We start from the raw sequence: 21,106 nt of genomic DNA, 5'->3' as shown, positions 1-21,106 counted from the left end.
TCTTCTTCATTGTTCTCTTACCCATTCCCTATGGACTTTTATGCTTCAGGCCTTTGGTATTCTTTGGGTTATGCTAGGATCGGTGGTGGGGTTGTTATCTTGCTGGCATTAGTGGCATGGAAAGCATAACTCGGACATTTGGAACTTGGTTCCAGGGTGTTTAATGTGGATTGTGTGGTTGGAACGAAATCATCGATCCTTTGAGGACAAAGAGAAGACGGTGGTTGAGTTAAAGCTTTTATGCCATCGTAGTCTTTTGGAGTGGTCTCGTTGCTAGGGTTTTTCTGATTGTTCTTTTCTCTTTGAGTTTTTGTCCTCCCTTAGCTTAGTTTCTTGAATACCCTTGGTTTTTTGTTTCGTTTACTCCTTTTATTTCTTATTGTTCATCATCATGAACTTCTTGTATTTCTAGTTTTTCTATCATTTATAAAAGTTTTCTGATTACCTATAAAAAAAAAAGAGGTGCCTAAATAGGTGTCTTTCTTTTTATGGATATCAGCTAATGATGGGATACTCACTATTGATAATCTTGTCAAGAGAGGTTAGTTTTTGGTTAAAAGGTGCCGTTTATGCTAATGTGATAGGGAATTAGTAGACCACCTTCTTCTTCGCTGTAAGTTTTCTCACGCCTTATGGTGCGAAGCTTTTGCAGTGTTTGGGATCTAATGGGTAATGCCAAGGTCAGTTAGCTCTTTTTTTCTTTATGTGGAGAAGCTGGTTTGGAAAGTATCGTTCGACCACTTGGAATATGGTCCCGGCATGTTTAATGTGGTTAGTTTGGCAGGAACGCAATACCCGCACTTCTGAAGACAAGGAGAGAACATTAGATCATCTGAAATCTCTCCTCTTTGGTACTCTGTTTCTTTGGGCTCATATTTGGGGGTGTACAAATTGTATTTCTTTATTTGATTTTTTAGTCTCTATTTCCTTTAGTTCTTGATTATATTGCATCTGTTTCTTGTTCAGAGTGTTCACCATCGTGAACATGATGTTCAATTTTTTCAATAAAAGTCTTATTACCTGTAAAAAAAAAAGGGTTGATCCCACGGTATTCTCAGATTGGATTGCTTCTATTGAGGAGTAATTTGATTGGTATGATATGGTGGATGATAGGATAGTAAGGTTCGCCAAGATGAAGCTTGTAGGCTTGGCAAAAGTGTGGTGGTGTGATGTTGAAAACGATATAAGGAGAATAGTCCAACTGCCCATAGGCACATGGCAAGAGATGAAGGTTAAGCTTCGAGAAAAATATATGCCTTCTAATTATTGAGATAAGTTGTGCGAACAACTTTCTAACTTGAAGCAGGGCAGCATGTCAGTAGTTGAGTATATGCAGAAATTTGATGAACTTAAGACTAGGAGTCAGGTAGCCGAAGAGCCTTGTCAAACTCTAGCTCGATTCAAAACTGGTTTGAGGGTTGATATACGAAGGGAGATGCTTAGACAACCTGTCTATAATGTGGAACATGCATTCCAAGTGGCCCTAGACATGGAGGAATACTTGAGGTATCCAATTACTAGGAAAATTGGGTCACAAATTGGGGAGACAGCATGTAAGAAGTTTGTTGAGTTAAGTAGTGCTAAACCATTTAATTGATGGAATGGGTCAAAACCATTTACCAATTTGGTTGAATCTAAAGGCAAAGGAGTCATGTCAAATAATTCCAGTGGAAGAGAGTTTAAATGCTTTAAGTGTGGTGAATAGGTCATATAGGTTATCAATATCCAAAGAAGAGAAGCTTACACATTGGAGTTTAAGATGAAGAAGAAGGAATACAGCAAGATGAAGACTCTGTAGTGAGATGCATTTTAGCAGCCCTAAAGTAGAGAAAGAAGATTGGAGGCGAACTTCAATTTTTCAGATGTTGGTTCCTTGTGGAAACCAAGCTAAAAAGCTTATCATTGATGGGGGAAGTTGTATGAATTTTGTCTCGTCTTGCACGGTTGAACGCCTTAAGCTTCTGGTAGAAGCTCATCCTTAACCATACAACTGGCTTGGATAGACAACCTCTATTTTGGTAACTCATAGATGCCTTGTTTCTTTTTCTTGTGGTATTTATTGTGACTCTATCATGTGTGATAGAATTCCTGTGCAAGTTACACATATCCTTTTGGTCGACCTTGGCTCTTTGATCAAAATGTCCAACATGATGGGAAAGAAAACATCTACGCTCTAATGGTTGGTGAAAAGGAGTTTGTTTTGAAACCTTAAGTGAGATGGATAAATTTAAAGGATTGAAGCCAAAAGTCATTAAAGGAAAAGAAACAGAACCTAAAATTTCTGTTGTAGCAACAGAAGCTCCCAAAACAGCAGTTGATCAACCTATAGAAGTGCCTCAAATTCTAGTGAATTTGTCCAAAGATTGCACTAATTTCTCTTCGAAAAATTTATCAAAGCCCTTATGTCCTGTGGATGAGTACTCCACTAGCTTTGTCAAAGGAACAAGTTGTCTAGTGAGCAACATAGGAGATGTTGGGTTGAAGATACATGCAACTGAACAAAGGGAGATTGAAGTAATGCAACAAGACTTGAAAGAGATGGAAACTGTTGATGAAGTAGTTGAAATTGAAAAGGAAACCTATCAAAATTACAAGGCAGAAGTGAATGCTATAACACTTGAAGCATCTTATTCCCTAGTTCATGTCGCGTGCCAAAGCAGGGTTCTATTGCATACACCAACTTTTCAAGATATTGATTTTGTCATTGCTGAAAAGTTTAATGGGTCAATTGAATTGGTGAGTATATCATTATCATTATTGTTGCCACAAATGAAGAAACAAAAGGACATTCAAATGAAAAGTATTTATTCAATGTTTCAAGAAATGAAGATTTTTTTTACTTCAAAACTCGAGGTCTAGTTTTCTCCAACCAAGGGAGAATGATGTATGAGGCAATGGGAAGATAGATTTATTATATTTTATTTGATTTTATGTATCAAGGGCAATTTTTTAATTTCATAATATTCTGAAATGAGTTTGCTACTAGTCCATTAGATTTGCTTTTGAGTTTTATTTTAAGTTTGGTTATTTAGTTGGATTTGCAGTAAAAGCCTAAGGAGTCCAAGTTCAAGTCTTATTAGGGTTTTAAGAAATCCTAGTTCAACTAGGATTAGGTATTAGACTTCTATTTAAAGGGTTGTAATGCTTTCTATTGAGATGATGAATGTTTTCAGAATTTAAGAGTTATGAAGCTTTCTTTATGGTTTGTGTGATGCAACCTTCTCCGAGGTTTGATGCTTAGGAAGGTGTGATGCCTAGAATTTATTTATATTCTTTAATTTTACTATTCACATCACTGTTCACAGCAACCCAAATCTTGATTTTCACCTTTCTTTTCATTCCCAAACCCTACTAATCCTTGTCCCCTTTGTAAACCCTATAATCCCTATTATTTTGTAGTCTATTCCCCACCAAAACTGAACCCTAATTCTTCAAAACACAAGCTATCCAGATCTGCCTCAGGAGTTATAAATTAGGTTTTGTTTTTCCCCCTTGTCCTATGTCACTAGGAGGATGGATTGTTCATGGGCTGACAAGACATTTTTAAAGTAATAAAATTCATTAAGAGAAGAAGTGCAAAAGGAGTGCAACCGTAGTACACAAGGAGGATACCAAGGGAAGCCCCAACCAAAAAAAAGAAGAGGTAAAAAAAGATAAAGGTACAAAAAATAATTGCTCTTGGGTGTGAGCATAAACTACTTAGCCTGTTAGGGGTGAATGCCCTTGGATTACCTGGCAACTAGTTTTGGTGGATGGGATTAGTTGCTTGTAGGTTTTACTGGCTAGAGGCGAGTCCAAAGGGTTTTTCTTTAGAAAGGTTCTTTGTGTTATATAAAAAGGTACAATAAAATTAACGGAAGTTTAGGGTGTCTAGGAATCCACTCAGATTAAGTCTTCTGGAATACAAACTTAAGCTTTGCCAAATTTATCACTTTTCCCTCAAAGCAACATGTATTTCTTTCTCTCAAGATACACCACATTAAATGCATATGAACAATTTTCCATCTCTCTCCATTGCTTCTTTTTCCTAAATGCCCTTCCAATATGACAACATTTCCAAGTTTGAAATGCTATTTACCCAAGAGACTCCAAACAAACAGAAAATCAAAGACCACACTTCCAGAGTCACTGCATAATTAAGAAATGAGCCGCACTCTCTCCTTAGTTCTTGCACAAAAATCACCAATCTGTAAGGATCAACCCTCATCTTGTTTGATAATCAATACTTGATGTCTTTTTTAACACCATACAGTGCACACGAAAATAAGCTACCCTTGGAGGTACCCTAACTTTCCAAATGCCCTGCTAAGGAAAAACTTTCCTCGTCTCAATACTTTATAGTATCTCTTAACTTGGATGTGTGTTTAACTTATAATTCTTAAAAAAGAGAAAAATTGCGTTTAATTCTAGGCTCAAATACCTTGTACAGATTGCATATTTTGAGTTTAAAATTCTATGTGAACTACAAGATGTTTTGATGAACCCAAATCCCCCTTTTATTATCAACTTGATTTCATCTGTTAGCTATTATTTACAAGTCCCATTTGTTAATGTGGAGTGTGATATCCTAAAATATATTTTAGCATGTGCGGACTCTTGTAATTGAGATTTGACTTTATGGAGACATGCTTCTTTTCTATTTTACACTCAGTTTGTTTCAAAGTAAAATATTTTTAAACATAAAATATTTTACATGTAAAACATTTTCAGTAAAATATTTTCACAACCAAACCACCAAAACTAATGGTCAGCACCGAAGCCGCTAGTTTTGGAGGTTTGATGACCAGACTGCTGGAACTGGCAGTTGGAATGGTGTCTCTGGCAATCGGACTGCCGGCGATCACTGTCGAAGCGGTATTGTCGGTGACCGGACCATGAATACCGGTTGACAAAATGACGTCTTTAGTTACCGGACCTTTGGCACCAGCGACATCTCCAACCACTGAATTACCAGCACTGGACCAATGACTTAGCGACCAGATGGGGAAGGGGAAGCCACCGTGCGTTTTTGGAAAATGTTTTACCAAATTTTCAAAAGTAAAATATTTTACAACTTTTTATAAAGGATTTTACAGTAAATGGAAAATATTATACAAGTTTGATTATATTTTACCAGCAAACAAACACTTGAAAATGGGAAAACATTTTTCGGAAAATATTTTACTTTGAAATAAAAACAAATGGTGCATTAGAATGTAATCTTATATTGCTGGACCAGTTAAAAAATTAGTCCATAAGTGTAACCTTAGGTCGTATTTGGGATTTGTTGCATCTGGATTTTCCTGCATCATCCCCCCCCACAAGAAAAAAAGACCACCCACCCCATCAACTTTTTAATCTTGAATTTATTAGCTTTTGTATATTTCTGGTTAGATATAGTGTCTTATTTGTGCTTATGCAGGGGAGCCTTGTTGGTCACTTATTGCTCATAATGTGGATGATGTTGAGAGGTTCTTCAAAGAGACCATTGAGAACAGGTCAGCTTTATTTACCATGCCTTTAGGGGAAAAAGTTTAACTTGTCATTTAGCTACAGGTGCAAAAAAGCTCAGTAGCTGAGTTATTAGGGGTGGATTTTTTATTTTATTGCATTATTATGCTTGGGCATTATTGGACTTTAGAATTGGTATAGTGTAATATCTTCTCACCCACCCCCACCCCCTTTAAAAAAGAAAAAAACTGCCACCATTTTTTCCTCAGTTTTCTTCAAGGACATTTTTAGCATTATATATTGGGCTTAGAGGAATCCAACCTTTGGATTACTCACTTCAAGATAGGTTTGTGTATGAAGTCTGATTTACAAGATTGTGTATAAAGCATATGCTAGAGGATAACGTGGTGAAACTATGGGCTGTGTTTCTAAGGTTAACTTGAGGAAGTTTCAGTGTGTTTAAATTTTAAAAGCATTCCTGGGCAGAAGTTTTTTTTTGTTTCCTAAGAAAGAGTGAGTTGGTCCAAGTTGAGGGAACAAAAAATGTAGAGGAAGACTGAAAATCACATTAGTGGAAGTAATGAAAAAAGGACATGTCAATTAAGGGAGTAATAGAGAGTATGAATTTAGACAGAGTAGAATTGGAAGAAAAGAATACATATGGCCGGCCCTAACTAATTCTTCTAGGATCTAAGTTGAACCCAAAATTTTGGGACTAAGACTTTGTTTGTAGTTGTAGGCCTAGACGTAAATTTGTCCCCTGACATTGGCAGTATGAATGATTTTTCTTGATACAAATATTCGCACTGGCAATGAGACCTAAACCAAAAATAAATACCAAAAGGGTCCTGCTACTGTTTTATGTCCATGTCTAAGTGCATGAAGTCTCTATGATTGAAATGATAATCTGCAATTCAAAATGATCAACACCTGAATTATAACTCATGACTCTGTTCATATGACATTGTGGCTTCTTGCGCCTTGGATCTTAATTAAAACCCAGCCTAACCCTTAGTTCTGAGCAAGAATAGAATGTAATTCCAGTTTGTAGTTTGAGTTCTGGTACATGATTATTTCTCTTGTATTTTATTTTGTATGTTGTCAAAGTTAAAAGTTTAGTGACCCAAATATATTTGTTTGATTGGTCCTTAAGCATTAATTAGTTTTAGTTCTTTAGAGATGAAGGGATTGTTTTAAAGGACCTTGGTTCCAAATGGGAACCTAGTGATCGGACTGGAAAGTGGTTGAAATTGAAGCCTGAGTACATTCGTGCTGGTTCTGATCTGGATGTTCTAATCATAGGTTTGTAATTTAATTTCTCTTTCATTTTTTTAAAAGATATATATATATATGTATATGTATATGATAAGTACATCAAAGCAATATATTAGATGCCTTTGCTTGCATACGTTTTCATAGGGGGATACTATGGATCTGGACGCCGTGGTGGGGAGGTCAGTTTTCCATCCTTTGTAATGTATAATTTTCTTTTCTCCGCATAATATATGTTATATTTGAAAATCTACATATGGATATAAGTACTTACTATTGCAGGTAGCTCAATTCTTGGTGGGCATTGCAGAGCTTCCAGCCCCTAATACCTATCCTAGACGGTAAGAGTTTCTCAACAATTAGCTTGAATTTCTATGGTGACTACTGAGTAGCTTTATACTGGTAAAAATACCACAGAAACACCATGTTTATGGTGGTATCATCTACATATATGTTTTTAGGAACACAGTTGGGGGTTAGTGTTCCTTGATGATGGAATTCGGATCTTGAAGGTTGGGTGGCTGGTTTTAGGTGTTTAAGGGCTAGGGGAAATGGGGGTAGCAAGGGGTATGAGAAGGTCTAGATGTGGAGTGATGGTTCTTGAATAGAAATGAGACTAAGATGATAATAGAATATTGAAGGAGAGAGAGAGAGAGAGAGAGAGAGAGAGAGAGAGAGAGAGAGAGAGCTGAAATTTGTAGAGAGAATTCAAGAGAGACATCTAAGCAAATGAATCACAATTCATTAATGAGCTTAGGAGTTTCAAGTTGAGTATTTATACAAGTTCATGCTCAATTCTTATTGGATGTTCATTCTCTAGTCCCTATTGGATGATCGATTAGCACATGGAGGTTATTCCCCACACTTGACATGTGTTAGATGAGCTCTAACTAATCCCTTGTATGTGCTACCATAAACTATAACTTACTTCCTAATTGACCCTTTACATGAGAACTTTCAATTCTGGAGCTGATGTAGAAAAATAGAGGCAAGAGGAGAAGCATATGAAATTCTGCTCTTGTGTTAGGAAATTAGTGCCGATTGAAGCCATCTAAGTGCTGTTAAATACTCTAGTTTCTACTTCCTCCGTTTCTTGAGTTGGCAAGGTGGCTTCCAGATTGATTTCCTTTCATACATTTTTCGTATTGTACTCAAACTGGTTTGGGTTCACTTGTGAAAAAGAGCTGATGTTTTGTGTTAACTTTCACTATAATCATGGATTAGAAAGTGGCGAGGAGTGGCCTTTGTACTAGCTGGATATCAAGATCTTTGTGTTAATATTCAAAAGAAGGTGTAAAGGTATTATGGAGCAACCAACTAGTTTTATTGTTTAGGGGGTCACTGAAGGTTTGCTAAATTGAAGAGAGCAATTAATAGCCTCAAAATATCTTGTATTGCATGATTCAATACATTTAATTAGGTAGTAGCAACATATGGATTGAAAAAGAAACAATGTCAGATCTGATTATTCAGTTTTATTAGAATAAGCTCTAGTGGAGTGCTTGTTCTTGCTATGTAGATATCATGATTGGTTCTGGCATTTATATAAATGGTATCAGGGCATTAAACGCCATTTAGTAGTCATTCTGATATGAAAGATTTGGGTGAGTTGTTGTACTTTCTTGGCATCAAGGTTGCAAGGTTGAAGCAAGGTGTTTTACTCTTTCCAAGAGGAAGTATGTGTCTTATACCTTGTATATGAAGATCTGACAAACTGATTGGTGACCAATAGAGGTGTATTTGTATTGACTCTTTCTAATTGCTAATTTTGATTGAATATCAACATTATGTGATAGAGGGTTACTTGGATATGAGTATGACCATTTAGAACCTTTTTTTTTTTTTTTAAAATTGGTAATTACACAAGCACCCAGTGGGTCTTGAACCCATGGCCTTGCCCTCTGACCTTATTCTTACAAGGTGATAAAATGCGATTTAAGCTAGAGCTCATTGGCAACAAAACCATGAGGACCTTAACCTTCCTGAGGTAGGAGATAAATTTTGTATGTTTTTGGTCTCTAGTTTTGGCTGTGCAATTGAGTTTAATATGGGATCTCCAACATGGTTTCTTGCACTCATGAAGAGTTGTAATCAACCTGATTATATTATGGATACATTTTCTGATTTTTGTTGGATTGTTATTTTATCAAATGTTTTACGAATACAAATGCTTTAATTTTTGGTTTTGGGTTAGCCTTTGGATAATGGGTTTAGGTCATTATTTGGGTAGATTGAATAGTTGACTGGAACGCATGCTAAGCTTGTGGTCTTGAAAATCCTAAAATTCTGAACTAATTTTAAGTTGCAGCTGATTTAATCCACCTGATGCTCAGATTTCAAAATTGTAATTGTTGTTTGTTTGACATGTATGTACAATATGTCCATGAAAGATTCTAAGAAAGTTCGGTTTTGCAGATTTCTTTCTTTCTCCAGAGTGGGCACTGGACTTTCTGATGACGAGCTAGATGCTGTTGTAACCAAATTGAAGCCTTATTTTAGGTACTTCTTAGATAACTTAAATTCTTAAATGTTAGAAAGATGTGTTTCCACTGTTCTGTTGGTTAAAAATGTATGCTGAGCTAGATTATTTAGTTGCAAAGAATTTAAAACTGCTCTGGCTATGAGGTATGCCTGCCTGACCACTCAACTTGGGGGGTATCTGACCTAAACTCGATCTCAGTGCTGGTTTCCAGTATGGCTTTGGTCAAGTTTAGGCATAATAATTTGATTCAATATTTGGTAAGTGAGAAAAGTGCCACTGAGATGGATTTTATTCTGACATCCAAGGCTGTCATATAGGTTAAGCATCAGAAGAGGGCTAGATATGCTTTCTTTTGCAAGCTACTAGGCATGAAGAAGCTTTTAGGTGTTTTAAAATGCTATATGCAGGGTTTATTTATTATTTATCTCACTCTGCTTTCTTAGGAAATATGAGTACCCACGGAAGCAACCACCAAGTTTTTATCAAGTAACGAATAACTCGAAAGAAAGACCGGATGTTTGGATTGACAGCCCGGAGAAGTTAGTAGCTTTTATATTACCTTGTGCAATATTGTTTTTTTCTTTTTTAACTTCAATACTATATGTTACCCCCTTTTATTGCCCTTGTTGCAGATCAATAATTCTTTCAATTACCAGTGATATCCGAACAATAAGGTCTGAGGTGTGTCCTTAAAACTACACAATTTCCATTCAGCTAACTGGAAAAAAAAAACAATTTTTGTATTTGGAAGTTTGTATTTTGTTACTTAAGTAGTTAATTGCATTATACCAAATTTATGTCTTGTCACTAGACTGTTGATCTGTTCACTCTGGCAGGTATTTGCTGCTCCTTATAGCCTGAGATTTCCGCGTATTGACCGAGTGAGATATGACAAGCCTTGGCATGAATGCTTGGATGTGCAATGTAACTAGATTATTTACGTTCCAATGCTTCTCTTGGTTTTCTCACTTAAGATGAATAGTATATATTTATTTTTCTTTCCTTCCATATTTCTTTGATTTAAGCTTTTAACTGAATTTTGTTCTATTAAAACTTTTCTTTTGTTGCAGCTTTTGTAGAACTAGTACATTCAAGCAATGGTACTACACAAAGGGGGATGGATTATGGTGGCCTTCAGGAAAGTAAGCCAAAACGAATGAAAACCTCTAAGATGGGAAATGTCTCCATTGTTCCTTCTCATTTAAGTCAGACTGACGTTTCTGACATTAAGGGAGGCTCATCAATATTCTTGAATATGATGTTTTGTATCCTATAGAAATTTTTCTCAGTTACCAATTTCGTATCCCTCAAGTGATTGACAAAACATCTGATCTTTTGAACTGTATTCTGTGTTGAATACATAACTCTGTGTCTTATGATATATAAATATATGCAGTTCTTTTTTTTTTTTTTTGGGGGGGGGGGGGGGGGGGGGGGGGTTTGGGGTTTGAAAAAAGTTTAGGAATTTTGAATTTACTTGTCTGCAAGCCCCTGTTGAGATAGGGGCAAGGCCAAAGAAGTCTTAGTGTTTGACATGTTCCTCAAGGCCTGCCCTGGTGATATTCCTATATCTCTGCTCACCTTGCATTCCTTAACTCCAGTTGGTGGAGATATATGCATTACCTTTTACAAAGGGTTTGAGGCTTAGAAACATGTAGGGAAGACACAATTCTTGTCATTGAACCAGTTTCTGCAATCCATTGGACAGTGTCTCAATTCTGAACTCCTCACAGAATCTGCTAGCACACAAACCATATTATTTATCTACTTCATAGCACAATTGCATGTACATAATGTTGATATTGTCATGCTCCATATTATATTTTGATACTAGTTTCCCTTCTTGGCATAGAAAAAAGAAAGAAGAGAGAGAGAGAGGATGTAATGCAATACTTTTAGGCAATGCATTCTTTCTTATATCATGTTGTATGTCTTATCTCTTTAATGATGGAGACAATTTGATTGCATTTAAAATGGGATTTTGATCTTAATGGTTCTTTTTATGTTAGCAGTTGTTAAATTATTTCACAGCTGTGCTAATCTTTCCTTGACATGTAGACTTCGTTAATGTCCCACCAACCCATTCTCTTGATTCATTCCACAAAATGGTTGCTGAGAATGGAGGGACTTTCTCAATGAATTTGAACAACTCAGTTACCCATTGTGTTGCAGCTGATAGCAAGGGTATTCTTCTCTCGCTCTGAAACTCATGCATGCACAACCGCTCACTCACACAGCTGCACATATGCATTCACAGATGCATATCTATTACTGGCTGGAATATATGATGAATAAGAAAATCTGGCAGGGATTAAGTATCAGGCGGCGAAACGTCATGGAGTTATTATTAATTACTCTTGGATATTGGATTGTTGCTCACAGAAGAAGCTCCTTCATTTACGGCCAAAGTCAGTCATGCTTTTTGTAATCTATAAACTTACAGACAAACCTTTTATACTAGTAAAGTTCATTTGGCTGTTTTCTGTTGAAGGCACTTCCTCTTCCTTTCCAATTCATCAAAGAAGTTACAAGAAGAAATTGATGAATTTTCTGACTCTTACTACCAGGATCTTGATCTTGCAGACATCAAACAGGTATATCTGCATAGGAGCTTAAGTTTTCTACTTTAAATTTGTTAACGTGATTAGGGTAATTAGTGTGATTTATGTGATTGGGAGAATTAGAGTCTGCAGCCTAAGTGAGGTGGCTGCAATCTTTATACATAACTAACATAAAATAAAATAGATTACAAAAATCCCTTTTACGCTAATTAACAAAATTTAATAATATTTTGTGCTATAGAGTGACTATACCATGTATGGAAACTTTGAAAAAGTAATTATGGAAAAGAGGAGATGAAGTCTTGCTATGAAATTCCAGTACAACCATTTTGGCTTTTGAATACGTAGTGTTGCTATTAATGAAGAAACATATAGCAAGCACTTGATAAAAATGAGATGATTTATTTAGTTTCATTCTTTCCAGCTCTTAAGTAATGTGAACAGATATGAAGATGCAAAAACTGTCGACTGTTATAAGAAGAAGTACTGTCCAAAGGAGAAATGGTCTCGTTTTCATGGCTGCTGTGTTTACCTTCACCCTCCAGTACCATCTTTGTAAGATTAGTGATCAATTACAAGTTTACATTTATTGGTGATCTATTTTCTTTGAATAAACTGATTTACCTGGTGTTCTGAACAGTTTGTTTTTCCAAACAGCTGTTCAATTGTATTTAAATTTAACTTTTGTGTGAAGGAAACCAGATTGGGAAGTTCTGATGGGGCTTGCATTGAAGAGGTTGAAGCTTGAGGTTTCCACTGCTGGTGGAAAAGTCAGTGACAGTCTTGTCCTTGCTACCCATTTGGTAGTCTTGTCAGTACCAGGTTTTGAATTGGACTTCGAAACTGTATTAAATAGGTATGTTTGTGTTCTGTGTTGATCATGGATTTTTGGTCTTTGTATTTGAGGATGACTGTTGAATAACTTACAGTCAAGAAGTGTTTCATTGTCAGATAGTTTCATATTTCATCAATTCTGGAGACGAAGTTCCTTTTTATTTACTTATTTTTGTTGTAATTACTTCCATTGTGGTCCTATCATGACACTACACCACATCATAGTATAGGGCATAGTGTTAGCTACAATTATATAATATAGTTGAGTAGATATTCAATTGTTCATCAATTTTACTTTTCCGATAAAATTGACGAAGGGTCTTCCTTTCTAATGTTAAGTGGCATGAATTGATCAACAATTTATTGGTGAATGGTGAAAACTTGATCATTTAGGATAATTCTTTGATTTTCTCATATGAAGAAGTGCCTTTCAGGATGCATTACAGCTTGCTTATTGAGATTAGTTTATGATAAGCTAAATTTTCTATTTTGTTCTTATCTTGACCATGTTCTAAGCATTAGCAATGGGGTGGGGGGGGGGGGGGTAAAACCCCCCAAATTGCTATTTTACCAACATACACGCCTAAAATGAGCTTTACCCGGGTATGTATTGCTAAATTTGTTTAGCAACTGTGAACAGTAAATTCTCATATATACCAACTACGGTAGGTATATAAAACCAAATATATTATTTTATTAAAAAATATCTCCTCTTTCTCTCTCTTTAAATGTAAATAAAGAATAATAAAATAATATTTAAATGAAATGGTAAAACAATAGAGATTGGGATGTCTGGTGTATTGTAAAGTGGGTTGGTATAATAGATAATCTAATTTTTTAGATGGAAATAGCAATTGCTATGCAAACCCGGATGTGATTTCTAATGCATGGCTTTCTGATGGAGGACCATGGCAGCAACCATTGAAGACATATAAAAGGCGTCCTAAGACTTTTAATTAGTTTTTTGTTTTAGGGGCATTTTAGTAATTTTATGTTTTCTGAAATGGGCTGTGTTATTAGTCCATTGGGTTTTATTTAAGTTTAGTTATTTAATTTGGGTTAAGTATTAAAGCCCAAGGGGCCCAAATTCTAGTCTTATTGGGTTTCCTAGTTGTATTAGTATTGGGTTTCCTAGTTGTATTGGGATTAGGTTTAGTCTTCTATTTAAAGAGTTGTGGTGTTTTCTATTGAGATTATTAATGAATGTTTTCAGAATTTAAGAGCTATGCTTTTCTTATGGTTTGTGTGATACAACTTTCTCCGAGGTGTGATGCCAAGGAATCCTAGGAGTGATTCTTAGGATTTTATCTTTTATTTACCGTTCACTGTTACTATTCACAGCACTGTTCACAGCAACTCAAATGTTGATTTTTTCACCTTTGTTTCGTTCCTAAAGCCCTATTAAACCTAGATTCCCCTTGTCCTACGTCACTTTTGTTATGGCCATTATAATGGGGTGATAATTTAAAAAATCCAATGAATTGTGGATTTGTTAGTATGAAATATGCAATGGTATGATGGAAAGAAATATGACCACCACAACTATGATTATGCTTGTTATAATGGTTCGTTTTGTGTGTGCTTTTTAATTTTATTTACTTTTTTTTTTAATTACTTTGTGGTTAGTGTTATGAAATTATATATTATTATTATTGTATTAAGTTTAATAAACTTTTTTAGAATATTTCCATTATAAAAGTTGTTTTTCCACTTGTTTCTCTAAATTGGTTCCTAGTGTCAGTCAATCAAGATTTGTCATCCAGAGAGGTATGAGCATATTCTTTTGGTTGTTAGGCCAGTCTCATCTTTCATGCAATTCCCGTCCATATAATGATCACATGTCTGATCTTATCTATTTTCTTTCCACCAAATTATTATTATTCAATTTGTTCTCTTTCTGATTGCACAATCAATCTAGTTTGTTATTTCTTCTTCACTTGCTAACATTTGTCCTAAGACATACCTTGACCCAATACCACTCGTTTGCCATGTAAAACACCTTTATTTCATTGCTACGTCTGTCTTTCATGTGTGAAGGAGAGCTTATAATGTATTTTTCTTGTATCTCCCCCCACCCTTCTCCCTTTGACAGCTTCACTTCATCAGAGAAGCATCTTTTAATGAACAAGAGGTTGCATGTTGTGAAATCTCAATGGTTAGAAGACTGCATGGAGAGGGACAAAAGATTGCAAGAAGAAACATATAGCTTGAAGACCATTGAGGTGGAAGATTCAAGCACTGTAGAGTGGTGAGTTCCTATATGCTTTTAGCTTTATAGGATAATGCATATGCTTTGAATATTTTGAGAATTGGCATTCTGGGAATTTCAAATCCTCTGCATTGGAAGGCCTATGTGAGTTCTGATTTGCCATAGTATTGATTAACTTTGGAAGACTACAAACTGCTGATAACTTGGAATCTAATAATCTATTTTCTCCAAGAAAGAAATGATTGAATTATAAAAAATGGATGTTATCATGAGACAGAACAGTTACGTGAATGGTTAGATCTCATTCTAGATTAATGAAACCCTTAAATCCATAAGGGGCTCATTGAATACACAAGGAAAACCTAGAATCCACCCAAAAAAGAAAAAACTTATCTGAAAAACTTATTTTGGGAGTCAAAATATTGCATGCCTATTTAAAGGCTCCAAAAAATTTATTTTAAAAGTCAAAATATTCCTAAACTGATCTTAATCGATATACTACCATAATAGGACTCTAATTTGACTAAAAAACCCTTAAAAACACATAAAATCGAGGAAATAAAACCCTAAAAGCTAAAACAACTAAAATAACATAAAAATAAAAAAATAACAAACAAGAAAAATTAATCCCCATATAGAGTCCTACATCATACCCCTCCACTTGAATGAAACTTGACCTCAAGTTTGCGTATGGAAGATGAAATCTTCTGGATGCAGGTTCCTTAAGAATTCAGCACTACACTAGGTTGAGATTTAAGAGTTTTAGGTTAGAAAAGAATGAATATTGAAGGCTGTTTTGGGGCTGGAACAGGGGGATAAACGAAAAATAAAATACATAAAACACTAGACAATCACACCTAGGTCTTCCGAAGCAATCACACCCTCAAAGCTTAAAATAAGCTGCTGAATTTTATTAATCAATCACTAAATGAAATAATATTGAATACAATAAAGCCTTTATATAGCGGCCATTGATAATCCCTTTCCTAGAAGGACTTGGACTCTAAATAACCTATTCCTAGACTGAATAGGAATACTAATAACTAACAAAAAGACTTAATAACTCCTAAACCAAATAGGAGGACTAAAAATATAAAATAAGACTCATGGGCCTCTAGGACAACCCATTCCAGAAAATCTATTGTAGTAAACTTAATAAAATCTGATCCAACAGCTTCCTAACCTAAAAGACTTAATACAAAGACTCAATAATAACTAAGATATCAAAAGTGCTAAGAAGATCCGACATCAAAACTAGACCACAATTCTTGAATTTTTGTATATTTAATCTTCTTTTTCCTTGAGCTCTTCCTTGTCCACATCACTTCCACTCGAAATAAACAGATTCTTTGAATACTTCATTAACTTAACCCTATTTTGAAACTTGTATCCTTGATTTACTATAGCATAAAATTTCTTCTCACTGGCCATCAATTGATTTACAACATTAATTAACAGCGGATTGAGAACAAAATCAAAGTTTTCTACTCCAAAAAAAACAATAGCCTTTGATGTGTTGTTAGTGGGGATCCTGAGACTTGAGGGTTATGTTCTCTCCTTTATATCTAACTCCAATTAAAACCTCCATATGATTTCTAACAATTTCCAACTCCTCATTTTTTCCAATCTCTTCAATCTTACTCCATATTTTCTTCTTGAGCCTTTTCAACAACTTCTTGCAAAACAATATCTTGGTCTTCAATCTTGACTGTTGGAGGAAATTGGTGAAAAGGAAGGCTGTTTTAGAAAGCTAAGTTGCTTAGAAAAAAAAAGAACGAACTAGTTCTTTAGGATACACATTCTTGGAATAATACCTCACATGTAGAGATTTCTTGGTTTCAAATTCAACTAGATACAATGAGGGCAGCCTTGCTTATTTATGGTTACATAAGAAAACAGCTGAGTTAGTTACAAGAACCTACAATGTGGCTGCCATGTGATTGGCCAAAGCCTAACAAACTTCTCTAACTAATTGATAGGCTATTGCACTTATTACTAACAGTCTTATTGGGTACACTTATCAACTAACTTTTTGTTACAAGTAAAAGGAACTACTTATCATATAACATAAGCACTAGTAAACAACTAGCTTTAAAAATGAATTGCATTAGGACTGTCCCTCTTTGGAACACACTTGTCCTTAAATTTGGTTAGTTGTAAGCTGATTTGATGCATGATAGGGCAGCAAGTGATGCACATTAAAACTTTTGGAGATGTGCATATGATTTGGTCGTTCACTGATCTACATTCTTTTTAGTTGAAGTATCAAGCTGCTGCATTGTGCTAGAGATTAAGGACTGTTTCTGCTTTTTGTCAAGGCTGCAAGTGTAAGCAGCCATGTAGATGCTCTTGCATCCAACCTTCTTCATTTGACCATTGGGTTGGGGCTAGCGTTTCCCCTTTTTTGGTTGCAATGTGTAACGATCTTCTTTCTTGTATAAGTTGGCTCCTTCCACATGGAATGGTTCGATATGGACATGATCTTTCACACCCAAGTAAGAGATGGCAAACATCCATGGTTGTCACCTTACAAAGAACATAATCTTGAAAGTCATTAATTAAGAACACTAAGAACTTTCTTGAATCTCTAACTTCACCTTCTTTCTTGAAGCAAAATAGTTTTTGTAGTTGGGGCTGGTCTTGATTCTTCAATTCAAGATTGTTAATAACTTCTTGTGACACCATATCCTCATAACTACTTCTTCTAAGCCACTTGTCATCCTCCATTTCTTCCTTTGGAACTTGTAAGACGTTTGTCACTAATGATAAATCCTCTTCCTCCTCTATATGAGCATGACTAATGATAAATCCTCTTCCTCCTCTATATGAGCATCTACGTCTTCTTCCATGTATTCATCATATATAGGTTCTTGAATGCATTCCCCTCCTTTATTGTCTTCAATTATCAATACACTATCACACATTTCTTCTTCTTCTTCATGTTGATCATACACAGGTGCATTAATCAACATATCTTCTTTGGGTACAGAGGTGTTATCAAGGATTAAAGCTATACCTTCTTCTTTGCATGCATTGGCTGCCTTGATGAATCGAAGGCCACATTAACAAAAAAACACATTGCTGCATTTCCCTTATCATTCTTGGTCTGCCAAGAATCATTTTTGTAGATAGCTTGCAAATAGTTGAAAGGCAGAAATTGCTTTTGCAATTTCCGCTTCATTTTGAACCATTCTTGGATCTTTCCTTTACCCCTCCTAAATCTTTGATTTTGGAGTTGTTCCCACTAGGTTGAAGCTCTCCCTCTCAAGCTTGATTGAGACCAACTTCACCTTCTTCGAATCTTTGACTTTATAGTACTCAAAGATCCTCTTAATTTGATTCAAGGTGTCCACAAATTCTTCAGGATTCAGGCTCCTTGGATTTTTGGAAGTTGGATTTTTGGAAGGTCAACTTTGATGTTTGGCTCCCATTTTGGCTCTTCTCTTTGAGGAACTTGCAAATGCACAAGACCTGGCCTTGGTTCTTGCATGGGCACTTGCTGATTTCCTCTCACAGGTTGGCCAAATGGGTTGTTGAAGTTGCTGTTGCTATCTGCATCAGCATCTTCAGATTGTTCACCATCACTTCTTTGATGATTAAGTTGACTTCTCCTTACTTCCTTAGTCAAGGCTTTTAATTGCTTCCTTAGCAATTCTACAGTCTGCTCCAAAGTCATCTGGTGCACTCCTTGGTTTATTTGCTACTGCTGCTTGGGATGAACCTGCTATTGGAAACGTAGTTTTGCATCTCATACAAAACAAGTAGGGGAAGCAACACATGGGTCTACTGCATTCAAAAGAGATAACATACAACTTTGAATTCTAGAACAAAGAATAGAAAACATACCTTGATGTAGTGAAAATTGAAAACAAGAAGTAGATAGCATCCTTAGAAGACCTTCAATGTTCATCCTAATTCCATATGGTGCCCAAGATGTGTGGTTTCTCAATAAGTTCTTACGTACTTTATTTTATCTTCTGTTGAAAACTATGCTCAAGAGATATCAAAGGGAAAATTGTTTTTTTCTTCTTTTAATTGTACGTACGTTTTAACAGCCTAGCCTATTATTATTTTTAATAGCTCTTATTAAATAAACAATTTATTATCTAATTGGGTTAGCCATTTGGGCCAGCCTAATTGGGCTTTAGTGTGTGGCTTAGGATGAGACTAAAGGGAAAATTAAGGGCCTGTTTGGATATCGCTTATTTTGCTGAAACTGAAAACTTGTTGCTGAAAGTACTGTAGATAAAGCTAAAAAGTTAGTTGAAATAGCACAGTGGACTCATAAATAGTACCAAAAAGTGTAGTGGGACCCATGAATAGTAGCAAAAATAAGTTGAATAGTGAAATAATTTTCATTTTTCATTGGTATCCAAACGGAGGCTAAGGCCTTAGCTCTAATGGGCTTTGGGTGACGCAAGACAACCACACTATCACTAATAAAATTAAACAGTGGCAAACAAAAGAATAAACCCTAGGAGTTAGCACATAGGGTTGCTTGGAGTCCGCACCAAGAAAAACTGAAGTCGGCACTAGTGTAAAAGAAACGTACATTTATTATAATTCTCAAAACTGTCTACAGTGCGGTTGGTGTAGCTCTGGTAGTACTCAAGCAAGTCAAGATCTAGTTGGTGTAGCTCATTTTGAGTAATCCGTACAATCAGAATCTGGTCCCCCTGCCAACGAACTAGGAAACAATGAACTCCTCCATCACTTGTAGAAACAATTTGTTCATCTAAAATAGCACCAACAGATTGTTTATGTGCATAGAGTAGATTTATGGGCATAGGGGTTGGGATAGGGGCATCAATAGGATTAGGCAAAAGCTCATCGAAAGGGGTATCAGGAATAACTGTGGGGCCTTTATAAGCAACCAGATCCTCTGTATTAAAGGAAGAGCTAATGCCATAATCATGGGGAAGGTCAATGACATGAATTTGGGTCAATCTATTTCAATACCTTGAATGGTTCGACACTATAAATCTGCAATTTCTTAACGGTCCCTGAGGGAAACTATTTAGGTTGAATCTGAATCATGACATAATCTCCTACATGATGTCGACGAGTGTCAACTTGAATATTATATTGAGAATTACTTACCTGAATTCTTTTGCGAATCTTGTTATGAGAGTCATGAATATGTGGGGACTTGGGCAAAAGATATAAGTGCATCCTAGGTTTATAACCATGCAAAACCTTAAAAGGACTAGCACCTATAGACCTATTTATAAAGCTATTGTATGCAAGTTGGGCTGTAGGAAAAATTGAATCTCAATTCTGATTGGCTTCACCTACTAGACACCGGAGGAGGTTGCCTAGACTATGGTTAACAATCTTAGTTTGACCATCAGTTTGAAGATGAAATGCAGTGGAAAATTTCAATTTGGTGCCTACTAAATACCACAAAGTTTTCCAAAAACAATTCATGAAGCGAACATCCCTATCAGACACTATGGTTTTGGGAAGACCATAAAATTTGACAATCTCATCAAAGTAAAGCTTTGCAATCTTAGAAGCATTAGAGGTCGAACACGGTAGAAAATGAGCCATCTTAGAGAAGCGATCAATGATTACTAGAATGGAATCGTGCTTCCTAAAGGTGCAGAGCAATCCTAACACACAAAGTCCATGCTCACATCCTGCCATGGGTGATCTGGCACAGGTAGAGGTGTATACAAACTAGTGTTTTTCTTACGATGTTTGGCTAGTTGACATGTACGACACTGACCAACTATCTTCTCAATGCTCCTCTTAAGGCTAGGCTAATAGAATTGACGTTCCACTTCCTTAATTGTTTTGTCTTGACCAAAATGACCTGCAAAACCTTCGACGTGTGTCTCCTAAACTAGGAAAGCTCTCATTGAAGATCGAGGGATACATAACTTGTTGGCCTTGAACAAGTAACCATCTTGAAGAGTATAATCATCCAGGATTGGTCGTGAGGCATTACTTAGGCTAGTGTAGAGCTCTCCAAAATCTGGGCATGAACCATAGTCATCCTTGGGCCATTCAAATCCTGTAACCTTAACACTCATGACTGATAGCAAAGATACCCATCGATTTGGCTCATCCGCAGCCTTATTCTCAACTCCCGCCCTATGTTTCACCAAAAAGGAGTAGCGCTGTAGAAATTCAATCCATTTACCATGCATAATATTTAGTTTCTTTTGGGAATGGAGATAGTACAAGGCCTTATGATTAGAGTAGATAACAAATTCTGGAGACAATAGGTATATGTCATATGTGGATTATTTTTGCTTAGCATCATTCAATTTCTCACTAAAATAAGCAATTGGGTGGCACTCTTGGCTAAGTTCT

The 21,106-nt window shown here is 35.9% G+C and overlaps 1 protein-coding gene and 1 long non-coding RNA gene across 4 annotated transcripts in view; both read left to right on the top strand.

Annotated features, from left to right (window-relative positions):
* The window catches only part of LOC142611855 (DNA ligase 4), a 53,308-nt gene that overhangs the window by 23,510 nt on the left and 8,692 nt on the right, over nucleotides 1-21,106 (top strand). For all 3 annotated transcript variants that reach the window (XM_075784005.1, XM_075783998.1, XM_075784012.1), the window contains 15 exons: nucleotides 5,402-5,477; nucleotides 6,608-6,732; nucleotides 6,850-6,884; nucleotides 6,985-7,043; nucleotides 9,118-9,201; nucleotides 9,628-9,723; nucleotides 9,817-9,865; nucleotides 10,021-10,108; nucleotides 10,255-10,449; nucleotides 11,243-11,368; nucleotides 11,493-11,592; nucleotides 11,676-11,778; nucleotides 12,170-12,300; nucleotides 12,440-12,601; nucleotides 14,672-14,827. In XM_075784005.1, the coding sequence (XP_075640120.1) occupies nucleotides 5,402-5,477; nucleotides 6,608-6,732; nucleotides 6,850-6,884; nucleotides 6,985-7,043; nucleotides 9,118-9,201; nucleotides 9,628-9,723; nucleotides 9,817-9,865; nucleotides 10,021-10,108; nucleotides 10,255-10,449; nucleotides 11,243-11,368; nucleotides 11,493-11,592; nucleotides 11,676-11,778; nucleotides 12,170-12,300; nucleotides 12,440-12,601; nucleotides 14,672-14,827 (1,585 nt within the window). The remainder of the gene's footprint in view (nucleotides 1-5,401; nucleotides 5,478-6,607; nucleotides 6,733-6,849; nucleotides 6,885-6,984; nucleotides 7,044-9,117; nucleotides 9,202-9,627; nucleotides 9,724-9,816; nucleotides 9,866-10,020; nucleotides 10,109-10,254; nucleotides 10,450-11,242; nucleotides 11,369-11,492; nucleotides 11,593-11,675; nucleotides 11,779-12,169; nucleotides 12,301-12,439; nucleotides 12,602-14,671; nucleotides 14,828-21,106) is intronic.
* On the top strand, nucleotides 744-1,645 carry LOC142622494 (uncharacterized). The gene is made up of 2 exons (XR_012841916.1): nucleotides 744-1,459; nucleotides 1,522-1,645. It is a non-coding gene; the product is annotated as an uncharacterized LOC142622494 (long non-coding RNA).

Source organism: Castanea sativa, chromosome 1, assembly GCF_040712315.1.
Source record: "Castanea sativa cultivar Marrone di Chiusa Pesio chromosome 1, ASM4071231v1".
Classification (NCBI taxonomy): domain Eukaryota; kingdom Viridiplantae; phylum Streptophyta; class Magnoliopsida; order Fagales; family Fagaceae; genus Castanea; species Castanea sativa.
This window is presented reverse-complemented; position numbering and strand designations above follow the sequence as displayed.